General features: G+C 55.8%; 1 protein-coding gene across 2 annotated transcripts in view; it reads left to right on the top strand.

The window, feature by feature from the left end:
• LINGO1 (leucine rich repeat and Ig domain containing 1) overlaps positions 1 to 20,979 on the top strand; it is a 69,941-nt gene that overhangs the window by 31,635 nt on the left and 17,327 nt on the right. The window contains exon 1 of one of the 2 annotated variants that reach the window (XM_055556058.1): positions 19,589 to 19,717. The exons of the other annotated variant lie outside the window; for it this stretch is intronic. Coding sequence (XP_055412033.1) covers positions 19,712 to 19,717 — 6 coding nt within the window. The 5' untranslated portion in view covers positions 19,589 to 19,711. Of the gene's footprint in view, positions 1 to 19,588; positions 19,718 to 20,979 lie in introns of those variants that run through there. 2 annotated transcript variants of the gene reach the window in all.

Genomic DNA, 20,979 nt, shown 5'->3' with positions numbered 1-20,979 from the left:
CTGGACTGGCCCCACCATGAGGCAACTCCTGTCTGTCCTTTTCCCATTGTGCTCGCCCCCAGAAGAAGAGGAACTGGTGGCCTCCAGGACACAGGTACAGGGCTGGACCCAGCCCCATCCTCCAGGGTCTGCTGAGCTGACTCACCCTGTTCAACCCAGACAAACCTGCGGAGTCCAGGCCGCCCCCTGCCGGATGCCCAGGGTTGCTATGACGACCCTCTGCCTGTCTTCCCTGCGTGGAGACAATTGAAAAATAAAAGCAAAGACTGTTTTATTCTGTGTCCCACCTGGGAGCCATTTAAGCCTCTCCACTCCTTTTGACACGTAATAATTTTTTTTTTCCGCTTTTAAGATTATCCTGAAATTTCACTTCCTTCTCTTCCCCCTCACTTCAAAACCCCGTGGCAGAGTCTCAGAGAGCCTCAGGCCTTAAAGACGTACAAACACACGTGCATGTACATGCTGTGCACATGCTTACACACCATGGAGACATTAAACTGGCCTCTCTGGTGCTTGTCAATCAACAGCAAAGCCCCAGGGACCAGGACTCCTCCACCTCACATTGCGCATCACTCTACAGTTGGCAAAGCCCTTTCTCATCCTATCTCATGTGGGAACCACACAGGTGGTATGATCACACTCTCCATTGTTTTTCTTTTTCTTTAGTATATTTATTACAAAATATCTTCAATGTATAACATTGTTTTTAGAAATAATTTGTCCATTTATTTATTTATGCAATTTTAAACTATCTTTGTGTGTGTGTTCAGTCATGTTTGACTCTTCGCCACCCCATGGACTGTAGCCCACCAGGCTCCACTGTCCATGGGATTTTTTCAGGCAAAAATACTGAACTGGGTTGCCGTTTCCTTCTTCAGGGGATCTTCCTGACCCAGGGATTGAACCCATGTCTCTTGCGTCTCCTGCATTGGCAGGCGGATTCTTTACTACCGTGTGTGAATTATGTGTGAATTACTGGGTGTAAATTATGGAGACATAATTCATATATTATAAAATTCACCCATCTAAAGTATACAATTAAATATCTTTTAGTATTGCATACAGTTGGGCAACCATCACCACAAACTAAATTTAGAACATCTTTGACCACGCCCCCCCCACCAAAAGAAACCACAAATCCGTTGACTCCCCTTGACACCCCTGTCTCTCACCAATAGCTTAGCTAATTTCTGGCTTTGTAGATTTGCCTGTTTTGGATATTTTAAATAAATTGTCAACCTCCATTTTTCACGTGAGAAGACCGAGACTTGGGATCGTAGGTCCATTGACCAGTGTTACCTGGTGGTTGACTAGGGCTGGAACTAAGGCTTCTTGACAGTCTAGTTTTATTTTTCTGTCATCGACCCCCTGGGATGATAGAGTTGGGGTCGTGGTGGAAGGATGCCCCCCCTTTTATCCTCCCCACTCTCCGTTTAGTAGGGTCTCGCTTGCCTGGTCATGAGCAGTCTTGGAAATTGCTCTTCTCTGAGGGGCAGCCTGTGGGAGCCCAGGCCGGGTCCAGGGTCCACCTGGGCACACGGATTCCAAGGTCCCCTCAGTGCACTCTGGCTCCCTTGGCTTCTGTTTTTCCGCTGGAGACCTTCCCCAGCCAGTCTGGACCTCAGCTGAGCAGGCTCTCCACCCCGACCCCAGGGCTACAGTCCATTGCCCCAGCCTCTCTCTGCACCCTCGTCCCCACTTGGAATCCTTCTCTCCTTTCCACATTGTGCCCCTGGGGCTTTGCTCTCACTGTACCACCCTTTCTTACCATGATTTCCATCTCTGATAGACAGCCCCATCTGCCTTAACTTTCCATCTATGTGAACACATGCATTACCATTAGTCCCACACGTGCATCTCACGTCAACTAGACATTTTTTTCACGAAGCCCTCTCTCTTACCAAAGACTGGATGTGTACATTGAACACAGCATTGCCACCTATCATGTTTACTCTGAAGTCATGAACATTTACACCAGCCACACGTTAGCTTAGAACATTCCCATTGACATGTACATCTGTGTTGCTATTTAAACACATTTATGTTGGACGGCCAAGGAGGGCTGCGGGTTTGCAGATAACACAGGCTGCTCTCCTATATTACTGCCAGCTCTGATCCAAACAGCCTTTCTTAGCTTGCAGGACTGATCGTCATTCCTTGGATGTGTCTTAAAGGCACTGTCCCTAAGTTTGGACTTGAGGGTACACAGATCAGGACCCACAATAACACATGCAGAGCTGAAGGCCTCCTGGCCTTACAGGGGTGCCCTGGGTGTGTGTGTGCAAGATTCTGATGGCTACTGGGGTGTGTACCAGCAGGTTTTCAGCCCAGGCCAGGGTTCCTGTTGTCCCTTCCTTGAGTCTTTTGGCCACAGGGAGCAGCTTAGAATCCCAGAGGAGCAGGGGCCTGCCTGTGTTCTCCAGCCCTGGAGAAGAGGATGAGCAAAGGGACCCTTGGGAAGGAGGCATGCATTGCTCAGCATGGTCCTGGGGGCCCTCGGCCCTAGTTCCTGTGTTGCTACCTGGGGCTCAGCCTGTCCAGTCTCCCCCGCTTAGCAGGGTCTCTGAGGTCCAGAGAGGGCAGGTCAGAGGCTGAGCCAGGCTTGGTCTGGAGGTCCGTACCCCTTAGCCTCAGGAATCAGATTGGGGTCAGGATCAGGCCAGGTCATTCTCTGATTAGAACTGCTGTCTAATGTTTTCTTGGCAACAGCAATCAGCATGGAGTAGAGTCCAGCTTTGGAATGAGAACATAGACAAATGTGGTTTCAAATCTTGATTCTCCCATTACCAGCCATCTGGAGGGCAGCAGGGGGTTGCAGCTGGCAGAATGAACATGGGCATGGTTGTATGGGGAGATAGTCCACTCTACCGATCCAGCTCTGTGGCCTTGACCTAGTGACTTCCCTGTGAGCCTCAGTTTTCCCCTCTGTAAAATGGGCTCGGTAATATATCTGCCTCATTGGTTCATTGCATGCGAAAGGTCTACCACAGTACCTGGCACGCAGCAAGTGCTCCTTAAATGCCAGCTCTGTGTTTAGTGTCAGTACTGTAATTACTGTTGTATCTGGGTGGTCTTGGGCCTCAGTCTCCCCATCTGTAAAATGGGATTAATGATGCTACTGAGGGCCCCAGTTGCCCACCTGATGCCAAAGTTCTACCCCTTACTACCCTTTTCCTCCCACTGCTGTGTGACTGCCCTGTCTTTCCCATATACCCCGGAACAGAGCCCAGAGAGGGAGAGGAAAGAAGGAGACAAGGAAATAAATATCTCAGCGTCCACCTGTCAGTTAGCAATGGTGGCGTCAGTTTTCATAGAGAAGGGGAATCTGCAAAGTAGTCAAAAAAATATTTCCTCTGTGACTCCAGCAGCCCAGCTGTTCTTTTTCAGGAAAAGTGCTGAGGGCTGAAAATAAAATAAAGGAACAATGATAGAAAGACACAAGGAAAGAGGGGAGGGAGGGGGGATGGAAGGGAGTGGTAGGCGAAACAGACAAAGGAGAGAGGGCTTGGGGCATGGCAGCAGAGAGGGGACCGAGGCTTGGCCAGTGCCTGTCTCAGGCTGCCTGGAACGGCCTTCAGCGAGGCTGTCATCGCCCCAGCACAGGCTCTGATGGAAGAAGCCGTCTCTGATCTTTAACACTGGGATTTTTTTGCGAGTCTTCCTGCTCAATTTCAGGGAGCCCCTTGGGCCCCTTGGCCTTTTAGAAAAGGACACATCTCATCAATGAGTTAAACATTGCCCTCAGTGCTGAGGAGGGAGGACTTGGAGAAGAATTCCCAGGCTCCTACTCAGCCTCTGACCATATTCTGACTCTGACCCCATTCTGGGCAGTTGTGGCTACTCCATGGGCCTTGTGTACACCCTGTCCAACCTTCACGCCTTCGCACCTACTGTTCCTTCCTCCTAGAATGTCTGTCGCATTCTCTGAATTTCAGGATCCTACCACTTCTGAAAGACTGCCTCCTCCAGGGAGACCCCTGGGATTTCCTCCCTTCCCTGGGGTTCTTCTCTCATCCCTTCCTGCTCTGATCACTGCTCATCTTGTGTCAGACCCTCTTGTGAGCTGGGCCTGCCTCTCCACTGGCTTGTGCCCTGGCAGCAAACTGGGACCCTTTCAGCTCTGGCTTCCTAGTGCCTTCTGTGAGGGGCAAGACAGCACAGGGGGCATAGTAGAGGCCTGGTCTGGGAGGCTCCAGGGGCTTTGATTCTCAGCCAGGCACCCACCTGGCCCTAGACTCCCACCAGGGAGGCTATAAGAGAAACCTTCCTCCCAGCTTCAGCATTAGTACCTGTAAAATATGCAGTTAGACAAATGAATTCTAGGTCCCCCACCATATACCCAACCAGCTGAGAGCCTTCCCCAGTCTTCACACTCTATGCTGGAATGTGCCCGGGTGCCACTTCCTTCCCTACGACCTTGGGTAAATTACTGTGCTTCTCTGTGCCTCTGTGTCTTCACCTGTAAGACGGAGACACTCTAGGAGCACCTTCCTCATGGAGCTGTTGAGAGTGGGAAATAAGTGAATGCCTAGATTACAGGAGGGCCCTGGTACCTGGCACAGAGTAAACGCTCAGGAAGTATTAGGCATTTCTATTTTTCTCCACCGTCTGTGGTGGGGCCTGCCTCTCTTTGGGGCCTCATTTAGAGGAGCACATCGTACCTGGCTGCCTGCCAATCCCAGCCCCATCTCTTGTGACTGTCAAAGTCCCTGCCCTTCCTGGGTGCCCCTGAGGACAGAGACAAGTCAGAGACCCCAGGGAGGACACCCGATGCTTGAACCGCAGGCAGTGGGGATGGAGACGGAGAAGGGTCATGGCAGGCTCAGCATAGGGAGATATCTGAGCCAGGGGCTGACCCTCAGACCCTGCCCTGAATGTGGGTTTTACTGGTCTGTTTTCAGAAGAGACAGCCGGCTGGGCTCTGCTCTGGTCCACCAGGGTGTGGGGGAAACTGCAGGTTCCTGCCTGGGCTCCATGTGCTCAGAGCTGTGTGTCCTGTATTGGGAACTCTGCTCTGGTCCACCGCGGTGTGGGGGAAACTGCAGGTTCCTGCCTGGGCTCCACGTGTTCAGAGCTGTGTGACCTGTATTGGGAGCACCGAGAGAGAGGTGAGAGGCGGGAAGGAGTCCTTGACCTCTCAGTGGATTGTGAGTTGCAGCCCAGTCTGCTCCCCCAGGCTCCTGTTTCCTCATCCCTGCCCCCGACTCAGCTCTCTTGGTTGCCATGACAGCAGGGCGCTGGAAGCAGGACGACTCATGGGGACAGAACCAGAGTTTGCCAGCATGTATGCCAGGGGTGGAGGTGGGGGCGTGCCATCGTGTACACACCTGGGTCCACCGGCACACTGGCATGTGCTGGAATAGTGGTGGGGGCCGTGTGTTTGGGTGGGGTCCCTAGTTCACACACGCTTCCCTGACGTGTAGCTAAAGCAGAGACAGGAACCAGCTGTGCCTTAACTGACTACGGGGGTGGGGCGTAGGTGCGTTTGCCCCTCCAGGAGGTGGGTGTCTGCCCCGTCACACCCCCAAGGCCCTTTCTGGTGTCACTGTCCCCTCCATGAAGCAGGCAGGCTTGGCAGTATCCCCAATCTGCAGATGGGGAAACTGAGGCTTGCTCAGGCACTTGTGCATCAGCCATGCTGAGGCTCTTCTGGGGCCTCCTGGCTCCTGCAGCAGAGGAAGTGTCTGGGGGGCCTTTGGGATCCTGTGCTCCTGGGATCCACTGAGGAGAACAGAATAATGTCCACCACGAGGGGAGAGTTAGCAGCAAAATGTTGAACTATTCTCTTCACTCTCCATTTCCCAGAGCTAATTGATGGCTCAGGGAGGGCTGCTGGCCTTTCTAAAGTGGGTCTGGAGCCTGCTCTCTAGGGGGACCGGGAAGCTGTGTAGTGAGCGCAGGTGTGGGCAAAGCCAGGGAGGCAGCTGGAGGGACCAACCTACCGGGGGATGGGAGGGCCTGAAATTGTTCACAGCACTTCCCACACTTCAGACGCTCGCTGGCGTTTATCTTTAGCCATGAGCTGTGCAGGTACCCCTCCACCCCAACACACTCCTCCAGCATGTTAACTAAATGTGGAGCTGTCCCTGCCAAGTTCAAGGGTGGGGAGAGAGCGCTGGGCACTGGCAGGATGCGTGGTGATGAGCACCACCCCCTCTGCTGCTTGGGCTGCCTCTGGGGAGAGAGGCAGTGAGACAGAGCAGGCCTCGGGGTCAGCCCTCTGCTCAGCCTACTGTGGACCCCTCAGTCCCCTGAGTTGGGAAGTGGGTGGGGGGAGGGGAAGGAGGCTCCCCGACTAGCCAGTTTTAGGGGATGTGCTTATGCAAGGAGTGTCTGGGTGTGCCAAGAGCGGGGGTCCACAAGTCTGTGAGTCACTGGGAAATTTCCTGAGGGCACACCAGACCTCTCTTCCCACTTGCTTGATGAGCACCACGACAATGCAGGTATTTATGGCTGGTTTTCACACCCCAGCAGGTGGTGTGAACACACTGCATCTGAGTGTATGAGCCCATGCTTTGGTTCAGTGTGGGGGCCCCCCTTTGTCTGGGGCCTTCTAGATGTCTCCACCTCAGGCTGCCACCTGAGCCACATCATTTACCCCTTGGAAAAGATTCCAACTGGAGTGTCCTCCTTCCATTCCCAAACCTCTGTGACTGTCAGCAGGGCCAGACCTGGCTGCTATTCCTGGCTCCACTGACTAGGACAAGTCACTTCCTGTTTCTGAGCCTCAGTTTCCCCATCTGTGAAATGGGCACAGTAGTGCCCTCTGTACACATTGCTGAAGGAATTGAGGGTACTGTCCAGCATTGTGTCCACCAGCTTCAGGAGTGACCAGTGAGAAGTCAACCAGGCTTCAGCTGTGCTTTGGGGTCCCTCTCCTGTGCTGGGTTCTTCCTTGCCCTCCTGGTGTCGTTCATACTTCTATCAGTGCCACCCTCATTTCCCTGGTTATAGAAATGCCACATTAGGTAGCAGGCCTGCAAGGGGCAGATAGATACTTAGGTCTGCTTTTGGAACTCCTGGGACCAGGGTGTGCCCCTCACTCACCCGCCCTTCAGGCTCTGGTCAGCCAGTTGGGGGAGGTGGGCTTCTAGGACAACATGGGCAGAGAGGGGACTGAGAGGGCGGGCACGATCTAGGTGTAGACCACAGTTTCTGCTCCTCTCCAGCACAGCCGGAAACCCTGAATGGGGACCTGGGTTTTCCATCTGTGGACTGACGGGGCTTTGAAAATAGGGAGATGCAGAAAAGTCCTGTTCAGGTCACTTAACCCTGACATACATGACCGAACGTTCAACAGTGACACAAACAGATTTGCAACACAGCACTGTTATAATAATGATGATGATAAGACCATAGCACAAAAAACTGGATACACACACAGAGCAGACATCGCCGCACCAACTAGACTCAGGATCACAGCGGTGCACTCTCTTGAAGGCCAATTGTGGCACTGGGTCCTATTCCGGGGCTCTGAATGCATTATGTCATTTAATCCTCACGGTACTTTGGAGCAGGTGAAGGGACTTGCCTAAGTGCTCTGCCCAGAGGGCTCCTTGTTCCAGAAGGTTATCCCACTCATCACACTCACCCATATTCCTGTTTGCAGATACATCATCCCCTTGCCCAATCTCATACTAGAGGGAGAGGAGACAAGAGGGCAAAAGTCCCAGGGGTCTTGCCGGGGGTGGTCCAGACTCTCAGAAAGGATGCCTGGGTTTCTCACATCCCTACCTGTGATCTTCCTCTGGTCCTAGCTGCCTCGGGCCAGAGCTGTGGCTCCTCTTGGGATGGAAACACTCAACCATGGAGCTTGGGGTGCGTCCTCCCATGGGCCCAGCCTCCCTGACGTCAGTGCTATGACTGGTGGACAGCACACTCAAGAATGGCAGGAAAGGGGGTGCAGCTACGTCACCAGGAGAGACCCAAGGAGGTGCCGTGGACCTGAGGCTCCTGTCCTCCCTATGTGTCCACCCTCCAGCCTTCCCCAATGAGCTTCTCTTCCCCTCCGTGTAACCTGATGATTGCTGATAGTCCAGCAGTCCTTATCAAGGTCTGACCTAGCTAAGGGAGGAGAGAGGGTCCTTCTCACCTTCAAGGGTTGCCCAGCCCTCAGTCCTACCCCCAGGGCCCTGTGTTTCCCCTGACCCCCTGGACAGCCCTATTCTCCCCCACCGATCCAGACCAGGCAACCTCCCTACTCTCCACTCCTCAGCTCCCAGCGCCATCCAGGGGGCATGGTCAGGTCCACCTGTCACTGGCCCAGGAGTCTGGCCTGCCTTTTTCTCCCTGACCCTCTAAGAGAAGGAGAGTAAGCCAGAGAGATGGAGGGAGAGACAGAGATAGAGTGATGGACCCTCTAGCGGTCAAGGAGGGACCAGTGCGGATCTCCGGGAGCCATGAGGGGCTGACCTGATCAACCCACCCCCCCACATAAGTGCACACCAGCCTGTAACCACCCTATGCACCTTCTATATGCTCTGCCTATTTAGTTTGGTGCAGACTTTGAAACCAGATAGACATGTTCCAGCTCCCCCACATCTGACTTTTGTGATCCTGGACAAAAGATGTTCCCTCTTTGGGCAGGGGTAGGGGGAGGTGTCCTTAGGTTCTGAGTGAGCACCCAGCCCCAAGAGCCGTCCCTCCAAAATGCCTCCATTCCTCTCTGTCCAGGCCAACTGGCTGTCATCCCACTGGGCAGGTGGTAGGTAGATAAGCAGGTGCCTGGGAGTCCTCAGGCAGAGGAGTGCTCCTGGGAGCCCCACACCACAATGGCTGTCAGAGTGTTCACATCCCAACAGTCACAGCACAGTGCCCAGCACCCAGTGTGACAGTGCAAGCCTCCCATTTCCTCCAGGGCTGAGCCCAGCAGGTGTGGGAAGAGGCAGGAGGGCCTGGCACTAGGCATCAGCATTGACTTGCTGTGTGACCTTGGGCAGTGACGATGCCTCTCTGTGCATCTGCAAAGAAGGCCATGGTGGGACAGAGCAGTCGTGTACCAGATAAGGGGTGCAGAGGGGACCCCTGGAGGAGAGGCCCAGCCCAAAGCATAACTGATAGAAACTCTCAGGATTCCTTTCTTTCGCCCGGAAGAAGGAAACCACAGACAGAAGGAATGCTCTCCTGGGGGTATTTCTGCTGCTGGAAGCCAAGCCCAGGTGTCAGGCCTGCCCTTAGCTCCCTGTGTGGTCTCACACAGGTTATGGAGGGGGATCTGGCTGCCTCTCCTGGGCACCCTCCCTAGGCCCAGGAAGGAGGCCCTCTTGTCTTGTGTGGCCCTTCGCAGAGCTGACCACAACGTGGGCACCCAAGTGCCCCATTCAGGCTGACTGGCTGCACCCCCTGGAGGGAAGCATTCTAGAGACCACAGACCTCCCAGCCTGAGAGACAGTGAGGTTCAAGCTCTTTATCATCCAGGAGCCAAAATGCTTGCCTTCCCAACCTCCCTCCTACCCTCCCACTCCGCCCTCCCCCCCACCGAGGTCTCTCTCTCTCTGGCCCTGGAGTATCCCCCATCTTATTCCTCTGTTCCCTGGGGTGGGGATGCCCTGTGTGTGGTGGAGCCTGGGGTGGCCAAGCCCTGGCAGCTGGACTCCTTTCCCCTCCTCAGCTGTCTCTCTCTTCCTCCTAATGTCCTGTAGGCCTTAAATGAAGCATAAACAGAGCCTGGCAGAGGGACGCCTCATTAGGCCTGATCTAATTAGAAGCCCCTGTGAGGGTGGGGGTGGACGAGGGAGGTAGAGGGGGCTCCTATGCACACCCAGAGTATCACATACATATGCTCCTAGGATCCTCCCCACAATCCTCCAAGACAGGCGTGGCTAGACCCAGGTAGTGTGAATGGGAAGTGGCCCAGAGAGGGTGGGTGATTTGTCCAAGGTCACACAGCTGGCAAGTGGCTCTCCTGTGATGTGCACCCTGCGTGTCTGGCCCCAGCATCCGGTTCTTCCCAGTAACCCCAGTCAGCCTCAGTGCGTCCGACTGGGCAGAACCTCAGAGTTCTTCTGGCTCCTCTGTGTCCTCTGGACATTTGGTCCAGCCTCTGCTTGTATATTGCAGTGAGGGGAGTTCACAGCCCATTTGGGGCTCTTTACATCTGTGGGCCTCCTCTCTTTCCCAGGACCACCTGACTCCACAGTGGGTCACGATGCTGGATGGGGGCAGGGAGGGGGCGGCCAGTCTCTCCTCCTCTCTCTCCACACCCACCGCCATCCATCTTCCCTCTGCAATCAGGGAGGCCGTGGGGGGAGCCCACACAATGCCAAGCGGCAGGCTGCCCCTTCGTTAGTCTTAGCTAACAAGCTGTTTATGGGTGCGACATGACACCTGCTTTCTTCTTTATAACTTCAATAATTTATGGGCATATTAGCGGCCAGGCACTGTCCTGGGTCCCAGCCAGACGGGACGGGGTGGCGATACAGCCGGGTTCCTCTGCTGATATTTACTCTCTCCCACCATCAATTATTAAGATGCTCTCCTTCATTTTTGCACATAATTACATGCGCCGTTATGGTTCGTACTCGCCTGCTCTTAATCCCTCTGGAGAGGGGCCCTGCCTGCCCAATAGGGCTGAGCTGGTGTGGGGACCCGGCTGGTTAGAGAACCCAGCACGCGGACACTGTCCCTACCTGGTAGAGAGATGGTGGTGGCCTCAGCCCCCCAGCCCCTTCTCAGCTGAGCTGGAACCGCCTTGGTCATTGTTGGCTTCCATGGGGTCGGCTGTCTTTCCCCACTGTCCCAGGGCCTTGCCTTTGCCCCTGGTGTTCTCTGTTGGAGTCCCATCCCCCACCTTCTGTCTGCTGGTTGACCCCTTACTTTTTGGAATTCAGCTCAGCTATCACCACCTCCTGGTTATCTATCCTGCCTCCCTGGCCCCTGCTCTGTGTGTGCACGACACCCCATGCGTCCCTCACCTCAGTCTAGATGGCACTGTGCCGTCTTGTGCGGGAGATCATGGGCTCTGGTGCACAGAGAAAGCTGTGGCATCAACTGAGGATATGAATGGGAGAATGGACGGATGAATGCCTTCACCTGCTTCACCATTAATGAGCCCATTGAAGCAACTGCCCCTCCCCACTCTGCTCCAGGAAACCTGTCCTGATTGCTCCAGCCACACACATCTCTCTCTCCTCCCAACTCCTCCAGACCTTCCTGGTCGGGGCCAGGATCCCCAGAGGGCAATGAGGCCTGGACCCTTCCCATCTATGCCCCTAACACCAAACAGAGGGCAGGTCAAGGGTGGAGGGAGGGCAAATCCTGACAATCCCAGTTGTACTGTGTGGTCTGGGGAAGTTGCTCACCCCCTTGATTATATGGGGATGATAGTTCCTACCTTCCTGGGTTGTGGTTGAGGCGTGCATGAGCTAATTTAGGAAAGCACCTAATATAGGGCCCAGCATATTGTAGGTGTTCAAGCAATATTCCTTAACTTCAACAATTGTCTGTGAATGAAGTCTGTGCAAAATTGAACGGAACTGAATTGTGTTGAATGGAACCATATTCTTCACACCTCCTTTTGTCCATGTGCATACATGTGTGCTTAGTCACATCCGACTCTTTGCAACTCCATGGACTGTGGTCTGCTAGGGGGGCCTCTGCTTATGGAATTTTCCAGGCAAGGATACTGGAGTGGGTTGCCATTTCATACTCCAGGGAATCTTCCTGACCCAGGGATTGAACCTGCATCTCCTGCATTGGCAGGTGGCTTCTTTACCACTGTGCCACCTGGGAAGCCCCCTCTTATCCACACCTCCTTGTTTTTAGTCTCTCCTAGCCAGCCCCAGACTTGGTTCATGGGGGCTTCTGCAAATATTTCAGATTGACTAATCAAGACTTTCCCAGCATCTCAATCCACACCTAGGAAGGGGGAGGCAAAGGGCAAGTCTCTCCCAAGCTACAGAACAGACTGAGGCCTGAGAGGTAATGTGGCCTCCCTCAGTTTAGTGACAAAGTGAGGAACCAAATCCTGGTGTCCCACTGGACTCCAGGAAAATCTCCCTGAGGACCTTGTGCCTCAGTGTTCCCCTCTGTAAGATGAAAGAATAATAGAATGGACCCCATGGGGCTGTGGAAAGGATTCAGTGAGTGACTTAGATCCACTGTGCTCATGGTAAGTGGTCAGTATGGGGTTCAGGCCAACTCTACACCTCCCCTGCCTTTCTCCCTGGAGGTAACACTCCCCTGGAGTCAGACTTGATCATCCTTATGTGTGTGTTTATGCTTTTAAAAATATATATAGATATCCATACATCACTTACAGGGTTTGGGGCTTGTTTTTAAACCTTCTATAAGTGGTACCATCTTTGATTTCTTTCCTCAACATTGTGTTTGTGAGAGTACCCACGCTGACACGTGTGGCTCTAGCTTGTCCACTTTGAACGCTGCATAGTATTCCACTCATGGTATACCACACTCTGTTCATGCCTGCTACCTGTAATGGGCCTTCAGGGGAGTCCCGATTTTTCACTATTACAAACACTGCCCTTAGGATCATTCTTGTGCTTGTCTTCGGTGGAAGTGCTTCTCCAGGCTGTATACCCAGGAGGGGATTGTTGGGTCACAGAACGTGCATCTCCTCAACTGTATTAGATAACCACCTAGTTGCTGTGTCATCCTTCACCTTGATTGGCAGCAGGCACTTTTCCTGCATTATCTCAATGCCCCCAGCCATATTGGGAGGAAGGAATTTGTATGCCCACTTGACAGATGAAGCATGTATTAGTTATCTCCACTTGCTGCATAACAAATCATTCCAAAACAAAGAGGTTTAAAACAACAAATAATTTATTTTCTCACAGTGTCTGTAGGTCAAGAATCCAGGTGAGCCTTAGTTGGGCACCTCTGGCTCAAGGTCTCTCACAAGGATACAGTCAAGGTGTCCGCCAGAGCATCAGTCATCTCAAGGTTGGACTTGGGGAGGGTCTGCTTTCAAGCTTACTTGTGTGGCTATTGGCAAGTCTCAGGCCCTCCTGGAGTGTTAGGTTAGAGACATCAGTTTCTTTCCATTTACACTTCTCAGCAGGATGGCTATAACATGGCAGCTGGCCTTTTTTAGTGACTAAGCAAGTGATGGAGAGAGGGTACCCAAGATGGAAGCCACAGTCTTTCTGTAACCTAATCTCAGAAGTGACATCCCATCCCTTCGGCCATATTCTGTTCACTAGAAGTGGGTGAGTTAGTCCAGCCCACAATCAAGGGGAGGAGACTGCACAAGGACTGGGGAATACCAGAATACAGGGACCACTGGGGGACATTAGGAGCTGCCTATCACAGGGCAGCTGAGGCTCAGAAAAGCGAAGTGACTTGCCCAGGATCACACAGCAATTAGAGACAGAGCCAGGACCAGAACTCAAGGCTGCCTGGCTCTGGGGCTGGACGTCTTCCGAGCTGCCATGCTGCCTTTGGCTTAAGTTAATAACAGGTTCCGACTTAAGTTAATAAACAAGTCTCCTGCACAACAGAACTCAAGACAAGTGCTTAATAAATGGATTTGCTAATAGTGCTGTCTGTTTACACACATTAGCTCGAGTTCCCCCTGACATGATCCGCAGGGACAGCCAAGCCCAGGCTCTTGGGAAAAGTCGCTTTGCCAAGCCTGGAGCCTAGATTCCCAAAGAGCCAGGGAGTGTCCCTTTATACAAACTACTTTTTATATTTGCTTTTTGTTTTTGCTCTCAATTTAATCATTTGGATATCGTGTGTGTGTGTTTAATGGAGTGCACGGCTTCCCTGTGTTCTCAAGGAGAGCTAACTTCAAGGTCAGGAACATGAGTTATTCCCCTGGAGGGACTTCAGGGTGGACTGACGAGCCCCTTCACTGACTGGCCTCAGACAGATTTCCTGCATCTCAGTCATTATGGATGCAGCAGCCAGGCGCCAAGCTCAGCAGACTGAGGAGGGGCAGTCCCAGGACCTCATCTCTGCTGTGGGCTCCTGCCGTGGGCTGCTGTGGGCTCCCCGAGAGGCTTTGGCCTCCCCCAATTCTCAGTGCAATTCCAACTAGTGGAGGCTGCTGCCCACATTGTTTCTAGATAAGTGAATGTCGCCGATGTTGGAATATTTCCAAAGGAAGCGTGGGTGATGGAGGCCCCTGAGATGAGGGGAGGTAAGAATTGGGGATTCAAGAGTATCCATGCCCACCCGGCTCCATGCCTTGGCCCCCTTCTCCAGAGGAACCCATGGCTTCTTCCTGATGAATGGATTTCAGTTGAGTGTAATTTGCACACCCCAGACTCTCTGGAATCTGGGCTTCAGGCTCTCTGAGGAAACTGGAGGAGACACAAGATCAATCTCTGCTTTCAGGGTGTTCCTGATTCTCGGAGAATAAGGAACTCGGCCCAGGCTTCTCCTGATGGGAATGTGAAAGGAACCTTAGGGTAGACCAGTCTTTACAGAGGATGGGCTGAAGGGTCGGGAGGAAGGTAGACCCCTGTCTTTACAGAGGACGTGCTGCAAGGTCAGGAGGCAAGCACAGCCATAACAGTATGTATAATAACTATCAAAAGTACCTAAGTTTATCAACCACCTATTGAGTGCCAGGCCCAGTGGCAAGTACAGGGTGTACATTCAGTCCTCCGTATCCACAGGTTGCATCCACAGACTCAGAAGGCCAGCTGTAAGGGACTTGGACATCTGCGGATTTGGGTGTCTGCATATTGTCATGAGATCCTCACACCAGCCCATGAAATGGTCCTACTGATCCGCCCAGTCTTACAGAGGAGGGACTGAGGCTTAGAGAGGTGCCCAAGGATACAAAGGCCAGCTCAGAGAAGGAGACAGCGGGGCTCAGAGCAGGCTTCTGGAAGGAGGGGGCTACATAGTGCCCTGCCTTGGAAGGGGAGTGGGTGAAAGGATTCAAGGAAATGGGTCTCAGGTCTAAGGATCTAAGAAAGCTGTTAATGATAAATAAGAGGATGCCCCAAGGAAGGGAGGGTGGGCTTTTCACATTCCTGCCCTTGGAGTCTTGGCCCTAGCCTCTACCCACGGTGGGTGTCCCTCCGTGTCAGCCAGCACATCTCCTCATCCAACGGAGCCAGCCACTGTATAAATAAGTCCCTGTGTGCCAGCTGCCCCAGGCAGGACAGAGAGCTAGGGCGCACCTGGACAAGTGACCTTGAGTAAGTCCTTTCCCTTTTAGGTACCTCAGCCAGACCTTCTGTTACGTGTCTAGGTGGGACCCTGGAGTCCCCGAGTCCCTTCTGGCTCTTAGGGAAGGGCTGAAGAGAGAGCAGGAAGGTCTTAACCCTGGTCCCAGCTCCGGGCCTACCTCCTAAAGAGAACTTTCCTGCCAGCCCCCTCAGGTGTCACCCCATCCCTCACCCTCTCCATAGCTGCGGCAGCACAGGGCTCTGACCTATGGATTTTCTGCCACTTCCTGATCCACTTCTCTCCAGCCTGAGTCTTCAGGACTTCATTACACCAGCAGCCTCGGCAACCCCAACATGGAAGGCTTTCTAGGTGGCTCCTGGAGGCTACAGGGCCCCCTACCTTCTGGGCTTCAGCCTTCCAGGGACTCAGGGTCGTCTTTCAAGGAGCCCCCTCTTACGGCTTCATTCCACTCTCCCCATAGAACCCTTCAAACTTAGAGACCCCCCCAGGTCAACTCCTTATTGCATAATTGGGGAGACGTGCACCCAGAGAGGGCGATGACTCCCTCCAAGGTGACACAGCAAATGAATGAGTGCTCAGAATCAAATTTGTGGCCTCAAATGGGATACAGTGTCCACCTGCTCCACAGGGACCTCCGGCTAGGAGCTGGCTCCAAACCACTTCCCCAGCCCTGCTTCATGCCCAGTGCCACTTGCCCAGCCCCCACCTGCCTCCCCAGCTCCTGGTCTCCTCCATTTTTCTTACTAATTAGAGGTCTCAGCAATGACTCCACTGTCCCAGCCATTTTAGAGCTGTCATTAATTTCAAGTGCCTTCAGAAATAATCATCATCGTAAAACCCTGAGAGCTGCTGGGATGCAAGTGGGCAGGACCAGCACAAAGCAGGCGTGCTGGCAGGCCAATATGTGCCACCCATTCCTGCCTGTGCCATGGGGGACTAGGTCCTGTCTGCTCAGCTTCCCAGAGTGGGGAGAGCAGAGCTTGTGCTCTGACATCACACACACAAAGCTTCAAAGCCCAGCTCTACTTCTTATACAGAATAAACCTGGTCAAGTGACTAGCCCTCCCAGAGCCTGTTTTTTCATCTGTACAATGGGGATAGCAATCTCCATCTTAAAGTGAGATGAAGTACAGCAGACCCTGGGTCACAGTAGGAGCTCTATAAATGTTAGAGGCCCCGCCCCTCCTCCTGAGTCCCCTGACAAATCCCCAGCTTATCCACTTTGCTGGGAGCACTCAGGCATCAGCAGGCTGACCCCTTCCAGCCATCAATTCCTGCGTGACTTGGACTTGGTGAGTTTTCACCCCGAAGCTGAGATCTGCTGTGTGCCCACCCGTAAGATGTGCTGTCTCAGGCCTGCTCTTGGGAGCTCCTAGTCTGAGGACAGAGAGGGAGGAGACTGGACTCATGCCTCTAAGGGCATTTCAGCCAGAGGAGGAGAGGAATAGAAGCAAATGGTCTTAGTTTGGTCTTGCAATGCAGGTGGGAACCAGGGATAGGACATGCCAAGCAGGTGGACCAGTAAGGACCAAGGCTTGGAGGTGTGGGTGAACACTGTTCAGCTAAAGCTACAGGGCATGGTCTCTGGGCCTTGGACTGGGCCTTCCTAATCCACATTCTTCCTGGTCTTGGTGTCCTTAAGAGGACTGTGTTGGGGATCACCCCACGAGATAGGAGTGTAAAGATACCTGTTCCCAGTGACAGTCCCCCTACCCCATAGGGTCTCTGGTGACAAAGCCAGGGGTGTGTACTCTCACCAGGTCCAGGCTAGACCTTCAAAAATGTCTTTTTCTAAATACTTCCCCCCAGAGCCTCCCCTTCCTCATCATTTCCACTGGTGAAATAAGATAAGGAGTGCTAGGAGGGGTCAGTTCTTTGAGCGAAACAGAGGGGTAAATGGCTTGGATACTGTTCACGTGGAGAACTAAGACTCTGGGGGCAGTTTCTCGGAGATACACAGCACTTTCTTCGACCCTGCTGCCTCCAAGGTTTAGAGGGACAATTGTGGGCCCCAGAAGACCTCATCCCAGGACACCAACTTCCTCAGCCAGTACCTGCGGGGTGGGGGCGGGAGCGGTGGGCTCTCCCCCATTTCCCCGTCGAGATCACTGAGGCGGGGAGCAGGTGAGTCGGGGGCGGATAGAAGCCTTGGCCGCGCGGTGTCTGCGTCAGTCGCCGCACCAGGAATAGCCCCCGCCCCCGCCCCCGCCCCGCAGCGGGTCTGAGCGCCCGCCGGGTGCCTGGCAGAGCCTTTACGCAGGAGCTAGAGCGCGTCTATTCCTGTCGGGCTGGTGGGAGGAGGCGGCGCGGGAGGCGGGAGCTCGCGGGTAACTCACAAACAGCCGGGGTGGGGGAGCTGGGGAACCTGGGACGGGGGTCCAGGCGGCACAGAGTCGAGGGGCCGGGGAGTCGCCTGCTGGGCTGTTGAAGGGAAGGCGGCGACTCCGGTGTCGCTTCCTCTCTTCCCCTCCCGCCTTTTGTAGGTCCCTCTGCCGAGCCTGCCCCCTGCTGGTTTACTCGGAGCGCCGGAAGGCGATTCAGATTCCCTTTCCGGGCTTTACTAGCTGTTCGTCTGCACGGAAATGACAGAACCTCTCTGAGCCTGGGTTTCCTTCTTTATGTCACAGGGGGAACCACAGCGCCTCCTCCCAGGGTTGTTGGAGGATGAATGCAGAGTGCACAGCACAGCGTCCTCACTTGCTAGGAGGGGCTTCAGCTAGGCCTAGGATGTGGATGGACACGGAATACAGCAGATCGTTCTCCAGACAGGACTGTTCAGAGCTGTGGTGTGGCCGTGAGCCTGAGAAGGACCCAAACTCTGTTTAGCTAGAACAGGTCTGTGCAACTCTCTGGGTTGTGTGTGAGGCTGAACAGTGGAGAAGCAAGATGGTGCTGGGAGTAGGGGGACACTGGTGGCCCTACCGTGCTAGACAGGTAACTGCAGTGAATGTCAGGATCTATGGGGAAGGAGGTGAGGTCCCAAGGGTCGTAGCCCACTCTACAGGCTTTGCCTAGACACCTCCACCAGCCGATTCTCTGTATCTGCCGGTCGAGGAGGACCTGGATCTTTGAGGAGTGGTCCCATTCCTTGGGCCTATTCGAGAATGCGCCTCAACTCAGGATCCCCTGGACCTTTGGGGAGCAGTACGGGGAACAGCCAAGACAAGCCTGAGGCTCTGCGTTGCCCTCTGCTGGTCTCTGGGTGCAGTGCCCGCGGCCCAGCGGTCTGCTGCCCTCTGGTGGACAGGAAGACAGGCTGGGCGGGGACCCAGGCTGCAAAAGAGGGCGCGAGACCTAGCTCCTGGTAGAGCCGCGGGGCTAGCGCGCCTTCTCCCGGGTCTCCCGGAGCTTCCCGGCCGCCAGGATGTAGGCTCTCCGGGGATGCGCAGACAATTCCGAGAAGAGGGGACAAGGCGCAGGCAGGACTGAGGCTCCTGGCCTGACCCTTCCCACGCCGTCCTCCAAACAACCCTGGTCGGGGGGAAGCTTGCGGGTTCACGTGCGTGGGTCGGTTCCCCATGGCAGTGTGCAATGACCCCAGTGAACACGTGTGAACACACTCACGCGCTTCCAAGTACACGCAAGTAGCCACACGCGAGGGTGCGCACACACACCCAAGAGGACCACAGATGGGACTCCCCGGGGCCCCGCTGGCCTGGACCGGGAGGGGCGCGGCCGTATGCTGGGCTGGAGCACGGGGACGCTGCCCGCTCCCGCACCCCCCCCCCGCCCCCCCAACCCCCGTTCCCCAGCCCAAGGCTGACGCGTCCCTAGCTCGCTCCCCCTTGCCAGTTTCGCTGCCCCATCCAAGCAGGGCGGTGGTCGGGGCGCTCCTCGCTCTCCGCCCCCTTCTCTGAAAGGAGCCGAGCTCCCCACCTTACCTCCCCCCTCCCTAGGTTTTGCGGCCGCGCCTTCTCCTCCCCCGCCCGGCTCCCGCCGCTCGCTCTCTCTCTCCCTCCCTCGGTCCCTCCTCCCTCCCTGGCTCGCTCCTCGCTGCTCGCGCTCCCTCCCCGCGCCGCGGCAGAGCGCGGAGCCCGGGCGGGAGCCGGCGCGGGAGCCGGAGCGGGCGGCCGGCGACAGCGCAGGCGGCGGCGGCAGCGGGTCGTGGTCCCGGTCCCGGAGCGCGCGGAGTCCCCACCCGCGCCGCTCCGGCTCCTCTTCAGACGCGGGGCTCCTAGCAGCATGCGCGGCCGCTGCCCGCCGGCCTCAGCCCTGGCCCCGGCCCCGCTGCGGAGCGCGCCCGGCCTCGACCCCGGCCCCAGCGGCAGAGGTGGCGGCGGCGGCGGCGGCTCCAGGCCAGCCCGGGGTGCAGAACTAGACTCGTAGAGCCCGCGTCGCGCGTTCTGAGCTCACCCGCCCTTCCTCCCGCGGGGGCCGCGGCCTCCCGCCACCCCACTCCCGGGCCCTTGCCCGGCCCCGGCTTGGCTCCCGCCCGCGTGGGGCAGACAGACGGACGGCTAGCCCCGCGAGGGCGCGCGGACTGCCGGGCGGAGGTGTCGGGCAAGGAGGAGGAGACGGAGGAGGGGGCTGGGCAGGGGCTGGGGCCCGGCGAGGAAGACATGCGATTGGTGACCGAGCCGAGCGGACGGACGGCGCGCCCGAAATGCAGGTGAGCCCGGCGGCCGAGGCCCAGCCCCGAGTAGACAGCCCCGCGGCGAGCGCCCCTGGGGGCCGCCGTCGGCCCGGGCTGTGCCCTCTTGGGTCTGTGGGGCACCCTGGCGTCTCCCAGACCCGCTTCGGGGTCTCAAATCTGACCGCCCCCCTGAAGCCTCAGAAATGAAGCTTTCCCGCTCCTCCCACCGCAACAGATTCCAGGTTGGCTAGCTGGGACCCCGGAGCTGGGGAGGGGTCCCCGTTCTGCTCGTCCTCTGACCCTCCTCCCATCCTGAGCACTAGGCGTCCTGGCAGGTAAGCCCCCTGCTCAGCATTGGGTGACTGCCTCTTACCATAGACCCCAGACACCCCCAGGCAGCCCGAACCTGCTCCAGGCACCCCTGTGGATGCCGGTGGATGCAGGTCAGGGACCAGGTTTCTTCACGGGTACCGGGCTGGGCGCCTCCTTCTCCCCTAATGGTTAGGAGCAGCCCCTTTCCAGCTCCTGCCCAGTGAGGGGGAGGAGAGGGGAGACCGGGGGTTAGAGGAATGGAGAAGAGGGAGTTGGGGTTGAGGGGGACCCAGGAACCATTGAGGAGCCTCCCCTTTGTCTTCAGCCCCAGCTTCTCACTTCCCCCCTGTCCCACTTTTCATTCTGAAGCACAGCTGGTGGCAGGTAGGACCCGGCTGAGAAGGAAGGTGCCTCCTTCTCTCCCCCCACCTCTGTAAGGTGGGCTGTGGGCTTCCTACTCCCCTGGCACCTCCAGGCGGATCCCGCGTAGAGGAGGGGTGGGGCCAGGCCCAGTGGGCAGTCCCCTCCTGTCTCTTGCCCTGAGTCTCAGCCCAGCTCCATCTAGCCCTGGTTGTACCGGCATCTCCTCTTTGTTCTCAGAGGTCCTGGGGTCGGGGTAGGGGAGTTGGGGCATCTGGGAGGTTGGCAGCAGCTCTGCCTTGGAGGGGTGGAAGGGCAGGAAGCCCTGAGGTGGGGGCAGTACCATCTGGGCAAGCCCCTTCTCTGCCAGCCAGCCCTTCCTCAGCCCTCCTGTGCTCTCGGGGCCGGAGGGTGCGCAGTCCTGCCTGGCCCATGGCTCCGGCTCAGCCCTGCTGGTCATTATGCCGATGGCTTCAGCACCGGTGCCTCCCATGCCCAGGGAGCAATAAGCCCGGGCATCCAGGCTTCCCCACACCCAGCGAGGAGTGCTGTGCGGGAAGGGAGGGTCAGCTGCTCCCAGACCCTTTGTCCTTGTGTGGCCAGGAGGGGCTGAGTGCTCACACCTC

Source organism: Bubalus kerabau, chromosome 19 (assembly GCF_029407905.1).
Source record: "Bubalus kerabau isolate K-KA32 ecotype Philippines breed swamp buffalo chromosome 19, PCC_UOA_SB_1v2, whole genome shotgun sequence".
In the NCBI taxonomy this organism is placed as follows: Eukaryota; Metazoa; Chordata; class Mammalia; order Artiodactyla; family Bovidae; genus Bubalus; species Bubalus kerabau.
Note: the sequence above shows the minus strand (reverse complement) of the source record. Positions and strands in the feature narration are given on the sequence as shown.